This window comes from Oryx dammah, unplaced genomic scaffold, assembly GCF_014754425.2.
Source record: "Oryx dammah isolate SB20612 unplaced genomic scaffold, SCBI_Odam_1.1 HiC_scaffold_16, whole genome shotgun sequence".
Taxonomy (NCBI): Eukaryota; Metazoa; Chordata; class Mammalia; order Artiodactyla; family Bovidae; genus Oryx; species Oryx dammah.
In genome coordinates, this window is record NW_024070200.1 from 13,039,644 (window position 1) to 13,053,989 (window position 14,346).

A 14,346-nucleotide genomic window follows, 5' to 3' on the forward strand; every position below is an offset into this window, starting at 1 on the left:
CAGAAAAAGAAGGGCCAGGGGATTGCCTTTCCTCCAAGCCACCCCTAAGGCAGAAGATGCCCTCTTTTCCCCCTGTTGTCTCTCTGGGCTTGGGGATGCACCCAACTGCACCCACATAAGAGTCAGGACCAGCAACTGCAAAAGTCAGTGTGCTTTCCACGTGGGAGCTGCATGCCTCTCAGCGGTGGGGTGAGCTGGGTTAAAAGTAGCTGCCACTCAGAGATAAAACAGAATGACAAGGTCAAGGCACAGCTTCTGAGGGGGGCTGAATAATGAGTAATGTGGAGGTGGGGTCCTTTCTGGCAGCTGTTCAGTCATTCAGTCTTGTCCAGTTCTTTGTGACCCTATGGACTTCAGCTCACCAGGCTTTTCCGTCCTTTACTCTTTCCTGGAGTTTGCTCAAACTTATGTCAATTGAGATGGTGATGCCATCCAACCATTTCATCCTCTGTCACCCCCTTCTCTTTCTGCCCTCAATCTTTCCCAGCGTCAGAGTCTTTTCCGATGAGTCAGCTCTTCTCATCAGCAGCAAAGTACAGGAGCTTCAGCATCAGTCCTTCCAACGAGGGGCTACTGCTTTCTGGCAGTAGGTGGTAGAAGCCAGGCACAGAGAAAAGTTCTAAGCTGGTCTTCAAAACCCTGAATGGGCCCTGGTTCCAAAGGAACTGGGATACCAGAGGGGGAACGTTTAGTAGGAGTTGAGCATGAAATAGGGACCTGTTACCCAGGGAGAGGGAGCCTGGTGGGCTGCCGTCTATGGGGTCACACAGAGTCGGACACGACTGAAGAGACTTAGCAGCAGCAGCAGCAGCATAGCTATAAGTCAAGTGAGAGCTTAGTCCCCACCTGGAGGCTTCATTCAAAACATCCTATCTTGCAGGAGTGATTTCTCCAGCCCATCAGCCTGGGGTGTTGGGAAGTGCTTTCCCACAACCTCAGACTCCCCATTGACTGGTACATGTCAGCCTGGCTCTGCTAAAAGGAACCATTCACCCACATAGCTGCTTGCTCAAGAGAAACTGGTTGTAGTATGAAAAAGGTGTGTTTATTCAGAGTTTTATGACTGCTCTGCTACAAAGAGGAGATTCAAGGTGAACTCCAGCATCCTTGTGCTCCTGGGTTCACAGGTCTCCAGACTGCAGTACTCCCCAGCTCGGCCTAGCCTGTACTCAGTCTTGTTCCCAACAGCCAGATATATTCATTATTTGTTATTATTTTTAAATAAATAATTATTTATTTGGCTGTGTCAGGTCTTAGTTGCGTCATGCAGGGTCTTTTGTTGAAGCAGGCAGGCCTCTGGTTGTGGCGAGTGGCGACTTCTCTAGTTGTGGTGCACGCATTGAATTGCCCCATGATGTTTGCGATCTTAGTTCACTGATCAGCGATTGAACTCATGTTCCCTGCATTACCAGGTAGATTCTTAACCGCTGAATCACCAGGAAGGTCCCCATATTCATTATTAGTGGAGCTGGCAAAGAGCCTACAGGAACCACACTATGGAATCCTTTTACACTTTAGCTTGTCCATTCCCAGGGCAGTGACATGCTCCCGTAGAATCTTAGAGCAACTGTCAGGGTTGGACCCGTCTTAGTGTTAAGTCTTAGATTTGGATGAAAGCCTAGAGGTCACCTGGACCAACGTTCCTCTCTAAGCAAAAAATTTTTTTCTGCAGCTTTCAAGATAGGTTCAGGTGTTCACAAAACTGAGACAGGTCAGGGAGGATGGGGGGGAGATTGAGCCTGGAATCCAGAGGGTTGTCACTTTCCCTGAGGCTTAGTCGGTGCTGTCTTTGCATTAGCTCCCCTTTCGCTTCCCTTTGTGATGCTGTTCCAGAAGAGACGGGCAGTAATGATGCTGGGGGTGGCACCGGTGATGGAGAAGAAATATCTTACCTTGCTTGCAATTCTGTTTCCAGACATTGATGAATGTCGTTATGGCTACTGCCAGCAGCTGTGCGCGAATGTTCCCGGATCTTATTCCTGTACATGCAACCCTGGTTTTACCCTCAACGAGGATGGAAGGTCTTGCCAAGGTATGTGATGTGAATGATAGCTTGAACACAGTGTGAAACCCTAGATGCTGTCTTCTTCAGAGTCTGACAGCTTATGTCGGTGGGAAACGCCGTTGTTAAAGTGTATTTCCACTCACTGCCTGCTTATGCCGTTGCTTACAGAAACCTGAGATCCTAACTGAGCTTATGTGAAACATGTCAGGATGTACTCTGCGCATTTACTGAGATTAGAACCACATCATCCACCAGCTGGGAGCTTACAATTTCATGGATTTTACTTCTCTCTGTGTATCCGCTGTCCACAAGTAGCCTTGCCAACATTTTTGATCAGTCAGAAGCTTTCTCATATGTCCTCTTAGCCTGAGTTCAATTCCCAAGGCCCAAAGAGGGATAAAGAGAGAGGGCTCCTGATTCCTGATGAATTGTGAGATATTCACATACATTTTATGCAAGGGTTTCACAGGCAACTTTTAAAAAATAATAATTTTATTTATTTATTTTACTTTTGGCTGTGCAGGGTCTTCATTGCTGCATGGGCTTTCTCTAGTTGCAGCAAGCAGGAGCTACTCTCTGCGTGGGCTTCTCTTGCTGCAGAGGGTGTGCTCTAGGGCTTGGGGGTTTCAGTAGTTATGGCACACGGGCTGAGCTGCTTAGAGGGATCTTCCTGGATCAGGGATGGAACCCTTGTCTCCTGCATTGGCAGGCAGATTCTTTACCCCGGAGCCACCAGGGGAAGCCCCACAGGCAACTTCGATGCCTGTCATTATAGCTTTCCCTTGTCCATGCTAGGAGGGCCTGTTATTTTAAAGAGTAATAGGATGGTGATAGTGGTAACTTCCCTTACAACCCGACATTCCCCGCAGTAACAGAATGAAACAAAGGCATTTTCTGACTTTCACATGATCATGTCACATACTGATAAGTAAGAAAAACAAGTTCCAGGCTTATGGCAGTTTCCAGCTGAAGGTATCTTCTGCTCAGGAAGTGAACAGGGGACTTAAGACCCAAAGAATTAGCGCAAGTCCTGCCTGGCCCCCAGCTCCCCACCCTCAGCCCGCAGCCTGGGGCCGCCAGTCCCTGGCAGCTGCCCCATCCAGGGTGGAGACAGCGCCAGAGACTCAGAATGAGGTCTTTGTTTGGAGCCTGCCACCAGCTTTTGCAGGATCCATTTCCTTGTCACAGCACTCGAGGTCTGGCTGGCAGGCTCCTGGCCAGCTAGTTGGAGGATATTATGTCTCCATTAGTTTAATCGTATCTAAATCATTGAGTAAACAGGAAGGCATCAGCGTTAAAGAGCTGGATCCTGGATTCTTTGTCAGTCTGTCTTCCAAAGCTGGTTCTGCTGCTGTTCCAAGAAGTCTCGACTGTGTTCCTCATGCCAGGAGAGGTCATTTTCTCCTGAGAGCAGAGGCTGGCCTGGGAGGTTGAGGGAGCTGATTGGGCAGGGGAGCAGGCGTCTGGCTCCTTTGCTGCTGTGATAAGTGGCTTAGCGCAGATGCAGGCTTCTCCGTGCCAGGGCTGGAGGTTCGAGATGCCAGCCCCTCCTAAGGCACAGCCATGCACAGAGAAGCCCAAAGGCTCTTGTGTCCCGTGGAGAGCATCCTCTGACAAGGAGCAGTTAACATACCTGGCGCCGGGTCCAGCAGTGTGATAAAGCGACAGACACAGCACCCAGGCCTGGACGCAGGCGCTCGGCCACTGGGATATTGCATCAGCAGGGCCCTCGGCGAGACAGGATGTGACAGACTCCAGCAAGCTTTTGTATTCCTAACACCTCAAGCAAGGTAGAGGGCTTTGCCCTTGTCAAAGGATTGTCACATTTGTTCATTTCACCGAGCCCCAACAATAGCCTTGTGTGGTAGGCGGGGCAGATGAGGAAATCAGGCTTCAAAGAGGTTAAGCAACTTGGCCAGAGTCACGCAGCTAGGTGGTGGCAGAAAGGAGCGTAAAGCCCAAGAGTCCAGTTGTCCCGTCCAGCAGGTTGGAGTGGGGAGCGGGTCCGCTCCCACAGGATTCAGAAGGGCCCTTGGGTATATGTGGAGGGCAGGGCTGGCCAGAGAGGGCTGCCAGGGCCCTGGGGGCAGAAGTGCAAGTAGCTGAAGCTGTAAGAGGGTGGGTCTTGGGCTTGCTCTCCTTGCACAGCCAGCCTCTGGCTGGAAGCCGAGGACTCGAGCCCTCCTTCTCCTTGGTGCTGTCCTGCCTGGACAGCCTGGCATCACATTTTCCTGGCCTCCTGGGTGGACAGCCTCTAGCCTTCCTTTGCACTGGGGGAGACTGGCATCTCCCTGGACTCACCCTGCATGGCCATCTATTTTTTTTTGCCCCTCTGAAAGTTTCAAAGATGCCAGGAAGTGGGAGCTATGTGGATATGGGCTTGCCCTCTTCTATAAGAAAAGCTTCTCGAGCCACTTCCCTTTTAATTCTGAAAGCATTCCAATCCCTATCAAGAGCCTGAGGAGGTTTGCCTGGACTTTGAAAGGGATGGAAATGTTCTCAGCTGGCACCTTGGCCGTTGTCATATGGAGTGTCGGGGAGAGGAGTTTAAAATGGGCCAGCCAGTGCCATTGTAGCAGTGGCTCCCTTCTTGCCTCCCCTTCTCTGAGCTCTGCAGACTGAACCCTGCATATTGTGCAAAGACCCCTGACTCACGTCCCGTTTTCAACTGTGCCCTTGCTAGCTTGGGGACTTGGGCACATCTGTCAACATCAAAACCAAGATAAACATCTTTGTTGAGGCATAATCGATATGAGATGAATTGCACTGTTAAAGGCACACGATTGCATGCACTTTGACATACATATATCCCCACGAAACCATCGCCAGCTCAAGACAGTGAATATCGCATGCGTGTGTGCTAAGTCGCTTCAGTCGTGTGCAACTTTTTACAACCCTATGGACTGTATCCTGTCAGGCTTCTCTGTCCATGGGCTTCTCCAGGGGAAAACACTGGAGTGGGTTGCCATGCCCTCCTCCAGGGGATCTTCCAGATCCTGGGATCAAACCCTCATCTCTTACGTCTCCTGCATTGGCAGGTGAGTTCTTTACCATTAGTGCCACCTGGGAACACCAATGAATATCCCATCACTCCTTAAAGTTTCCTTGGGCCCTTTTGTGGTTCTCTCCTTAACCTACTGAACTTATAACATGGGGTGATGGTCCTGAGCCCAGGCTGTAAGGATTCGGTGAGTACGAGATCCTTCTGTAACAATCAGTGATATTATTTATATCCATCTATCGTAGTCGGCTCAGGCTGCCATGGTAAAATATTACACCATAGACCGTGGTGGCTTAGACAACATAAATTTACTTTCTCCCAGTTGTGGAGGCTGAAAGTCCAAGGTGAAGTTGCCAGCATGATTGGCTGCCTGGGTGCCTCTTGGCTTGTAGGTGGCCGCCTTCTCCCTGTCCTCACACAACAGAAAGAACAAGAGCAAGTGCTCTAGTGCTTCTTTTCATAAGGGCCCCACCTTTATGAGTTCATTTAACCTTAATTACCTCCCAAAGGCCCCATCTCCAAATATCATCACATGTAGGGATGAGGGTTTCAACATATGAATTTTGGAGGGGACACAGTTCAGTCCACAATGATAGTGAATAGTTATTTTTTGTAAATTATCATGCTTATTTACCTCTTTATCTGAAATTTCAAAGTCAGTGGGGGTGAGGTAAGAGCTAATTGGGGATGGGAAGGAGCAGATATAGCCTAGAAATTCCCTTTGGCGAGCCTTGGAGAGTGGACTTCCTTGGAGGTGTAAACGTGTACATGTCTACACACGTATATGAAATGTATACATGCCATTTCCACCCTTCCTAACTTGCAACCCCAGAGGGGATGTATGGATGGAGCCCATGCTTCTTCAGTGAAAACTTTGGGGTCTGAGCTCTCCATGTGACAGGTCTTAGATGGAGATCCTTGGTATCTGTGGATCTGGTCTCCTGGTGGTAGTGGATTTTGTTGCTGGTGCATTCTTCTGCTGAGTGAATACAAACGTTCTCTTGTGGGAATGGTCAGTGATATGCTTTTGTTTTTTTACAGATGTGAATGAGTGTGCAACTGAGAATCCCTGTGTACAAACCTGCGTCAACACCTATGGCTCTTTCATCTGCCGCTGTGACCCAGGATATGAACTTGAGGATGATGGCGTTCATTGCAGTGGTAATGAGCTTGGCTTTGGAGACTTGCACTTGTCCTAGGGGCACTGGGACAGGGGTTTCTTCACAGGTGTTTCCTCTCATTTCCCAGACAGATTTCCAGTTTGGGACATCTTCCAGTGCAGCGGGGTTACAACCACACAAAACAGATGAGTCACTTCCCAAAGGTGGCACGCAACTGCACGTCCCTTGTTATTTGACCCTTAATGCAAAAATCAGCGGAGCTAACTTTTAGGATCTGACATGGGGTTGAAGAGGAAGAGGAATTGCCTAATTTTGCGTGCTGGTTTGAATTATCTGTCTTCACCCAGCACTGAGTCAAGTCATGGGAATAGGGCAGATAGTACTAATAAAATAATAGCAGGAATAAAAGCAAGTCTCACAGGGTAGGGTTGGGAGGGGGAGTGTTGAATGAATGAGATTATGTATGTAAACTATTAAAATCTCTATAATCAGTGCCTAACTTTAGACCTGGCCCATCATGAACATGCAGTAACTAGTTTTCAAATCAACTAATGAAAGATTGGATGTTGAATGAATAAAATCTTTATTGTGAGAACACAGATGGCTCAGTTGACCTTTTGTAAATTCTTTCCAAGCCCAGGAAGCTATGACTCTTTGCTCATGCTAGCTTGTGGACTCTTATAATTATCTTAGAAACTTGTAAACTCCAGTAAACTCCTTGAGAATAGGAGTAGCTTCTTACTCCCATCTGTTCCTGTAGCATTCTGCAGAGGGCCATGTATAGTTCATTCTTTGCTCCATTTCTCCTTCTTTTCTTTCTTTTCCTGTTTTTTTTTTTTAAATGTTGACTTAAACTCCATTCTATTCAGTTTTAGCATCATCAGCAATTGTGAAGGAGCACAGTCCAAATTAATGACGCTTCACTGTATTTTTCAAAACAAGTGGGCCATATCCTAGAGTGTGAAAATCTTTTCGTCCTCCAGAATAGAAAGTTTCCTAATCCTGGATTTCACTGTAACAGGAACTGACCCAGGCCATGAATGGAACTTGTGTGATAGCTTCAGGTAGGACTAGAGTGTTGTGGGGACGGAATTCTCTGAAACAAAGGAGCTCTTCTCCCCACGGCCAGGAAAGACACAGCCACAAGCAGGCAGTTACAGAGAGCCTTAGGCCGATTAAATGTCAGTCCCAGAAATAGCCGTAAAATACACTCAGGCTTAAAAAGCTACTTTCTTCCTAGATTTCAATCCCTGTCTCTCCCCATCTCCTGTGGCACTCCTTTGGGGAATCTGGGCTAAGGAACTAAGAGGTGAAAAGTTTAGCATTACGGGATGGGGTCCTTCATTTTTGGAGAATTGTCTGCACATGCACAGATGTGGCTACCTGCAGAGAAGGTGTGAGAGAGTGACTGAAGAGTCAGACAGAGCCAATTTCAAATTCTAGCTCTCCCGTTCAGTACTTTCCCTGGCCAAGTCACTTCCTGAGCCTCAGTTTCCTCATTTGTTAAAAAAACAAACCAACTAACAAATACCTTCACCGGCAGTCATAAAGATGAGATGAGCTGGGGGACCTAAGTGTCATTTGTGTTAACTTACTTTCTCTAAGCCTAAGTGTAAGAAACTTTTGGTTTTTCAAGAAGCCATCCTTGGTGTTTTGGCAGAGATTTTCAGTTGACTCACTTTAACCAAAATGGTCATTGTTTTCCCCATATTCGTGATGATGCACCCTTTCCGAAATCTTTAGGTAACCCCTGTCCGCTGTGGGCCTGGGCTTCCCTGATGCTCAGCAGGTGGGATCTGCCTGCAAAACACAAGACACAGGAGACACAGGAAGATCCCCTGGAGGAGGAGAATGGCAACCCACTGCAACATTCTCCCCTGAAAAATCCTGTGGACAGGACAAATCTCCCCTCTGTTGAGGAGCCTGGCGGGCTGCAGTCCATGGGGTCGCAGAGTCAGACAGGATTCGCGGGGACGTTTGCTGGGAGCTTGTTGTCTGTGCCTTCCCACTTGCTCCCTTTCTGTGCTGCTTGTTTCCCGGCCGGGAACCGTGACCTTCACTGTGTTGGTCCAGCTGCTGTGGCCCCTCCGTGCAGCCCCATGTCCCTTAGAGATTTGCTAAGTGACCTGACCCAGGAAACCACAATGGATTCTCATGTGGATGCTTGAAACTGTGCTCCTTGCCCAGAAGCTGGCCTGTATTTCTTTTTTATTCCTGCTTCAATCTTTAATAGTAATTTTTATTGGAGTCTCGTTGCTTTACAATGCTGTATTCTTTTCTGCCGTATGGCAAAGTGAACCAGCTATATGTATACACACATCCCCTCTTTTTTGGACTTCCCTTCCATTTAGGTCACCACAGAGCACTGAGTAGAGTTCCCTGTGCTATCTAGTCTGCTCTCGTAAGCTATTTATTCTATACATAGTAGTGTATATACATTAATCCCAGTCTCCCAATTCTTCCCATCCCTATCTTCCTCCCTTGGTATCCATACATTTGTTCTCTATGTCTGTGTCTCCATTTCTGCTCTCCAAATAAGATCATTCATACCATTTTTCTAGATTCCACATAGATGCATTAACATGTGATATTTCTTTCTGACTTACTTCACTTATTTATTTGTTGTTGTTCAGTTGCTCAGTAGTGTCCGACTCTGCAAACCCATGGACTGTAGCACACCAGGCTTCCCTGTCCTTCACTATCTCCCAGAGTTTGCTCAAACTCATGTCCATTGAATCGGTAACCTCTGTGAGCCTCAATCTCCCCTCTGTTGAGTATGGTTAGTAATAGCACCTCTTTCTAGGGCTGAGGTGAGGATTGAATGCCATCTACCCATCTCGTTCTCTGTCATCCCCCTCTCCTGCCCTCAATCTTTCCCAGCATCAGGGTTTTTTCCAATGAGTTGGCTCTTCACATCACATCACATCACATCACATCACATCACATCACATCAGGGGCCAAAGTACTGGAGCTTCAGCTTCAGCATCAGTCCTTCCAATGAATATTCAGGACTGATTTCCTTTAGGATGGATTGGTTTGATCTTGCAGTCCAAGGGACTCTCAAGCATCTTCTCCAACACTGCAGTTCAAAAGCATCAATTCTTTGGCGCTCAGCCTTCTTTACAATCCAACTCTCACATCCATACGACTACTGGAAAAACCATAGCTTTGACTAGATGGAACTTTATTGGCAAAGTAATGTCTCTGCTTTTTAATATGCAGTCTAGGTTTGTCATAACTTTTTTCTCTAGGTCCATTGTATTTCTGCTTATGGAGCCACAATCCTTAGTAAAGTCTGGGGATTGTGACCCTAACATAAGCAGAGGGCTCTGTTAGGTGGAGGTGGTTGCCATTTCTCCATCTGCAGTGGGGTGAGCTCCAGCCAGGGAACTTCCCAAGCCCAGGACTCCCCAGATCCACCAATTTGGAGTCTGATTCAGGCAGGATTTACTCAAGAGACATTATGGCATTGTGTTGATGAATATAGAATCCAGAGTCTGGCTGGCCAGGTTCAAATCCCAGCTTTACTGCTTACTTGTTATCTGTAAATTTAGTCAAAGTCCCTAACCTTGGGACTTCCCTGGTGGTCCAGTGATTAAGACTCTGTGCTTCCAATGCAGGGGGCAGATTTGATCCCTTGTTGGGGAATTAAGATCCCACATACCGCATGGCATGGCCAAAAAGTAAAAAAAAAAAAAAAAAAGTTACCTAATCTCTGTGAGCCTCAATCTCCCCTCTGTCAAGTATGGTTAGTAATAGCACCCCTTTCTAGGGCTGAGGTGAGGATTGAATAAGATGAGGCGTGTAGCGCATGTAACCCAGGGCTTGATACCCAGCGAGCTCTCAGGAAATGACAAGTTTTACCACTGCCTTCTACTAAAGGTATGAATGGAATCTACACGCTTAACAGAAATAAACAGGATACTCTGTTACGACGGCTCGGGCCAAGACCAGACTCTACAAGGCTCCCCAGGGAGCAGGAGTGGGCAGGACAGAGCAGATCTGACTCACTGAGCATGCTTTAACTTTTCAAAGCAGCATCTCAGTTCTGCTGGCTCGTAACCCATCACCCGGAGGCCCCTGGGAGAGAAGGAAAGGAGTTTTCCCTTCTCGAATGTGAGGAGACAGCAGGCATGTAACAGAAATTATCGCATAGTGGAGGAGCAGCCTCCCATGTGCGGACACCCTCTCTGGGTGATTCCAGAGAGCAATCCGAGGACATGTCACATGGGGAAGCCAGTGAAAGCAAGTTTTCGGGAACACAACAAATGAAAGAAAACATGTTTTCTTTGGCGTGCTTATCGCGTGAGGCTCAAATAGGGGTTCTCTTGCCAAACGCTGTGTGTGATGAAGAGTTGGCTTTTCTGGAGCGCCTGCTTTTGTATCCCTGGCCACAGTCTACAAGTTCAACGGCTCCCTCTTCAGGTCCCCACCTCTGTGGCTGGAGAGTGACCCAGCGCCAGGCCCCACATCCCAGGGACCACCCGAGGCAGGCGGGCCACCCCATGCCACACAGAGTTTTCCCTTTCAAGGAAGTTTTTAAATATTTATTTATTTATTTGGCTGTGCCAGGGCTTAGTTGCAGCACACAGACTTTTCCATCTTCATTGCAGCATGTGACATCTTTAGTTGCAACATGTGAGATCTAGTTCCTGGACCAGTGATGGAACCTGGGCCTCCTGCATTGGGAGGACAGAGTCTTAGCCACTGGACCACCAGGGAAGTCCCTCAGGGAGGTTTTTGGACACAATGAAGTTTTAATAAAATTCGCACCCCCCCGGCCTTCTGGAGATGTCCCTTTTAGCTGTGATTTTAGGAATAATATCGTTTCTCAACTTGTGGGCGATTAGAGGGGAGTTAGCACTGGTAACTGGGGCTTCCCAGGAAGCACTAGTGGTAAAGAACCTGTCTGCCAATGCAGGAGACATAAGAGACGCGGGTTTGATCCCTGGGTCAGGAAAATCCCCTGGAGGAGGGCATGGCAACCCACTCCGGTATTCTTGCCTAGAGAATCCCATGGACAGAGGAGTCTGGCCTGCTGCAGTCTGTGGGGTTGCAAAGAGTCAGACATGACTCAGTGACTAAATAACAACAAGGCATTGGTAAAGTTGCCCTTTCAGAAGACTAGGTCTGGGGAATGTTTTTTAGGTCTGGGGAAGAGCTCTGCACCCAGAAACTCCAGCAGACAAACAAATCTCACCTCCAGACCTAGAGGGTAGATTCACCTACAGGGCAAAATGAGACAGTGATGAGTAGATGATATAGCTGAGCCAGAGGCAAAACGGTGTTGGAAGCTTGATGGAGACAGAGTTTAGCTTCGTGAAGGAGAGAATTTTCTACCAATTAGAGCTGCCCAATTATCAGTGGGCTTCCTTGGTAGGTAGTGAGCTCCCCATCACCAGAAGTGTTCAAAAATGAATTGGAAACTTCTTGGCAGAGAAGCTATCCTATGTGTCAGGAGAGTGTGGTTACTATTGTTCAGTTGCTAAGTCATGTCTGACTCTTTGCGACTCCATGGACTGCAGCATGCCAGACTTTTCCCTGTCCTTCCCCGTCTCTCTTCGTCATGCTCAGACTCATGTCCATTGAGTCAGTGATACTATCCAACCATTTCATCCTCTCTCATCCTCTTCTCCTCCTGTCTTCAGTATTTCCCAGCATCAGGGTCTTTTCCAGTGAGTCGGCTCTTTTCTTCAGATGGCCAAAGTATTGGAGCCTCAGCTTCAGCATTAGTCCTTCCAACGAATATTCAGGATTGATTTCCTTTAGGTTTGACTGATTTGATCTCCTTGCTGACCAAGGAGAGTGTGCAGGCTGGGATAAATAAAGCTAGAATAGCACTAAGTTCCCATGCCCAGGTAGTTTATGATTATAAATGGTGTATGTAACTTGTCTCCCCCAGATATGGATGAATGCAGCTTCTCTGAGTTCCTCTGCCAACATGAGTGTGTGAACCAGCCAGGCACGTACTTCTGCTCCTGCCCAGCTGGCTACATCCTGCTGGACGACAACCGGAGCTGCCAGGGTGAGGCTGCTAGACAGACCCAGCTAGGGGAGGTGTGAGATGGGGCTGGCTCAGGGGGCCACCTGGATGTCTTTGCCTGGGGAAGGTGGCAGGGGTGAGGGTGTGAATGGGTGCTGGTGACTCCCAGTGCGGCAGGCTCTGGGCAGGATGCCTGGGCTGGTACGTTCCTGCCCTGCAACCCCATCCTTTGGCTTCAGAAAGGACAAGGTCAGTCTCCTTGCTGGAATGCCCTCTGCAGATACACACAGCTGGTCCTGCCTCCCCAGGCAGGTCTCTGTGGCCCCTCTGAGGAAGGCTCCAGACCCCATCAGGACCTCTGATGGCCGGGTCGTGGTCCATGAGCTGGTTTTCTCATGGTCCCTGGACCGCAGCCTGGTCAGCCTTTCTTTACCCACTTCCTAGAGAATGGACGCAGGTGGAGGGACACCTGCCTCAAAGGGTTGTGACCCCCAGTTGTGACGGGGGTGGTGTCTCCCCAAGATTGGCTGCTCAAGATGATTTCCTGCCCATGCTCACCTACTGGGGCGGATGGAGGAGGCTGGTAGCTGGGCAACAGATTCATTTTCAGCTCCTTGGACCTGCCTTATCCCAACACCAAGCAAGAATTCTCCACACAACAGTGCCAAGCAGTAGAAATATATTGGGAGCTATAAATGTGGTCCACATATATGATTTAAAATGTCCTAGTAGTCACATTAAAACAATAGAAAGAAACAAGTAAAATTAATTTTAGAGCATATTTTATTTAGAGCTATATATCTAAAATATTACCATTCTACTATGTGCTCAATATAAAAATTAAAGATGTTTTACATTCTTTGGCTTTACTAAGTTGTTGGACTCTGATCTGTATTTTCCACATCTCAGTTTAGACTAGTCACATTTCAAGTGCTCAGTGGTCATGTGTGGCTGGAGGCTGCTATACTGGCTAGTGTAGCTCTATAGAAAGACCCAGGCAGCCTCCACCCCTGCTCCTACCCGTCCGGCCCTGAGACCATCACCTCGGAAGTGCTGCCTGGCTTTAGCCTCTTGTCTATCATGCATTTCAGACATTAACGAGTGTGAGCACAGAAACCACACGTGCATCCTGCAGCAGACTTGTTACAATTTGCAAGGGGGCTTCAAGTGCATTGACCCCATCCGCTGTGAGGAGCCTTATCTGCGGATCAGTGATAAGTAAGTCACGGCTTCCCCTGGGGAGATGGGAATGTGGATGAGGAGCCTGTTTCAGAAATCAGCCGATGTGGTGTCAAGGAGACAGTACCTGCCAGGGTAATGGGAGATGTGGTCCGCTGTCTCCTACACAACAAGGGAAGCCTGGCGTGCTGCAGTCCATGGGGTCACAAAGAGTTGGACACCATTTTGAGCGACTGAACTGAACACAACACATGCGTGCCCGCCCCCCCCCCCCCCACTTCTCTACCGTTCCCTCGCTCATGCCAGAGCTATATGGAGATTCTCTAGAAAGCTAATCAAGAGGAGAGGTGGGGTTCATGAATCTCCTTTTCCCTTTAATGACTTTGTGCTGGATGTTGTTGCTGTTTTGGTGGATATACAGGGGCTTTAGAGCTGGGCTTCTCAAAGATCACGCGCATAGAAACCACCCAGGGATCTTGTTAGTGGCCCAGTTCTGATTCCGTGGGCCTGCTCTGGTGTGAGACTCGGCCTTGCAGACAAGCCGCCAGGTGAAATGGATGCTTCCAGTCTTCCTGGACCTTGTTGGGAGTAGCGAGGGGCTGGACAGGTTGCTAGAGAGTTCTCGTTAACTGAGGGTACCTAGCTTGCTCTAATCAAGTTTTTGATGTCACAATAGTGATTGAATGAAATCACCAGATGGCAAATATTTAGCTGAGGTGAGAACCGAAGTGAAGAGAACCTCTACAGAGTGAACACACTAGAACAGTGGTTTTCTGCCCCTGTGTACTAGGAATTCCTCTTCTTACTGTTCAGTTCCTATTTAACTCTCAGTTCCACTGCAGCCTGAATGCATTGCAACAGGTGCACGTGCGCGCGCGCGCACACACACACACAGATGTCTTCTGCCCTCCTCCCTTCCAGTCACCTGTTTACCACCCCCATAGCTCCCAGCCCTCCCAACTGGGATACAGGGATGAATGGACACGTCCATCGTGCATGCCCTCTAAGGACACAGCTCCTAAGAGGAATTCACGCCTTACTAGTGTGCTTCCCGCTC

At 48.3% G+C, this 14,346-nt stretch overlaps 1 protein-coding gene across 3 annotated transcripts in view; it reads left to right on the forward strand.

The window, feature by feature from the left end:
* FBLN5 (fibulin 5) overlaps positions 1 to 14,346 on the forward strand; it is an 87,151-nt gene that overhangs the window by 59,587 nt on the left and 13,218 nt on the right. For all 3 annotated transcript variants that reach the window (XM_040256629.1, XM_040256630.1, XM_040256628.1), the window contains 4 exons: positions 1,916 to 2,032; positions 6,048 to 6,167; positions 12,030 to 12,152; positions 13,202 to 13,328. In XM_040256629.1, coding sequence (XP_040112563.1) covers positions 1,916 to 2,032; positions 6,048 to 6,167; positions 12,030 to 12,152; positions 13,202 to 13,328 — 487 coding nt within the window. The remainder of the gene's footprint in view (positions 1 to 1,915; positions 2,033 to 6,047; positions 6,168 to 12,029; positions 12,153 to 13,201; positions 13,329 to 14,346) is intronic.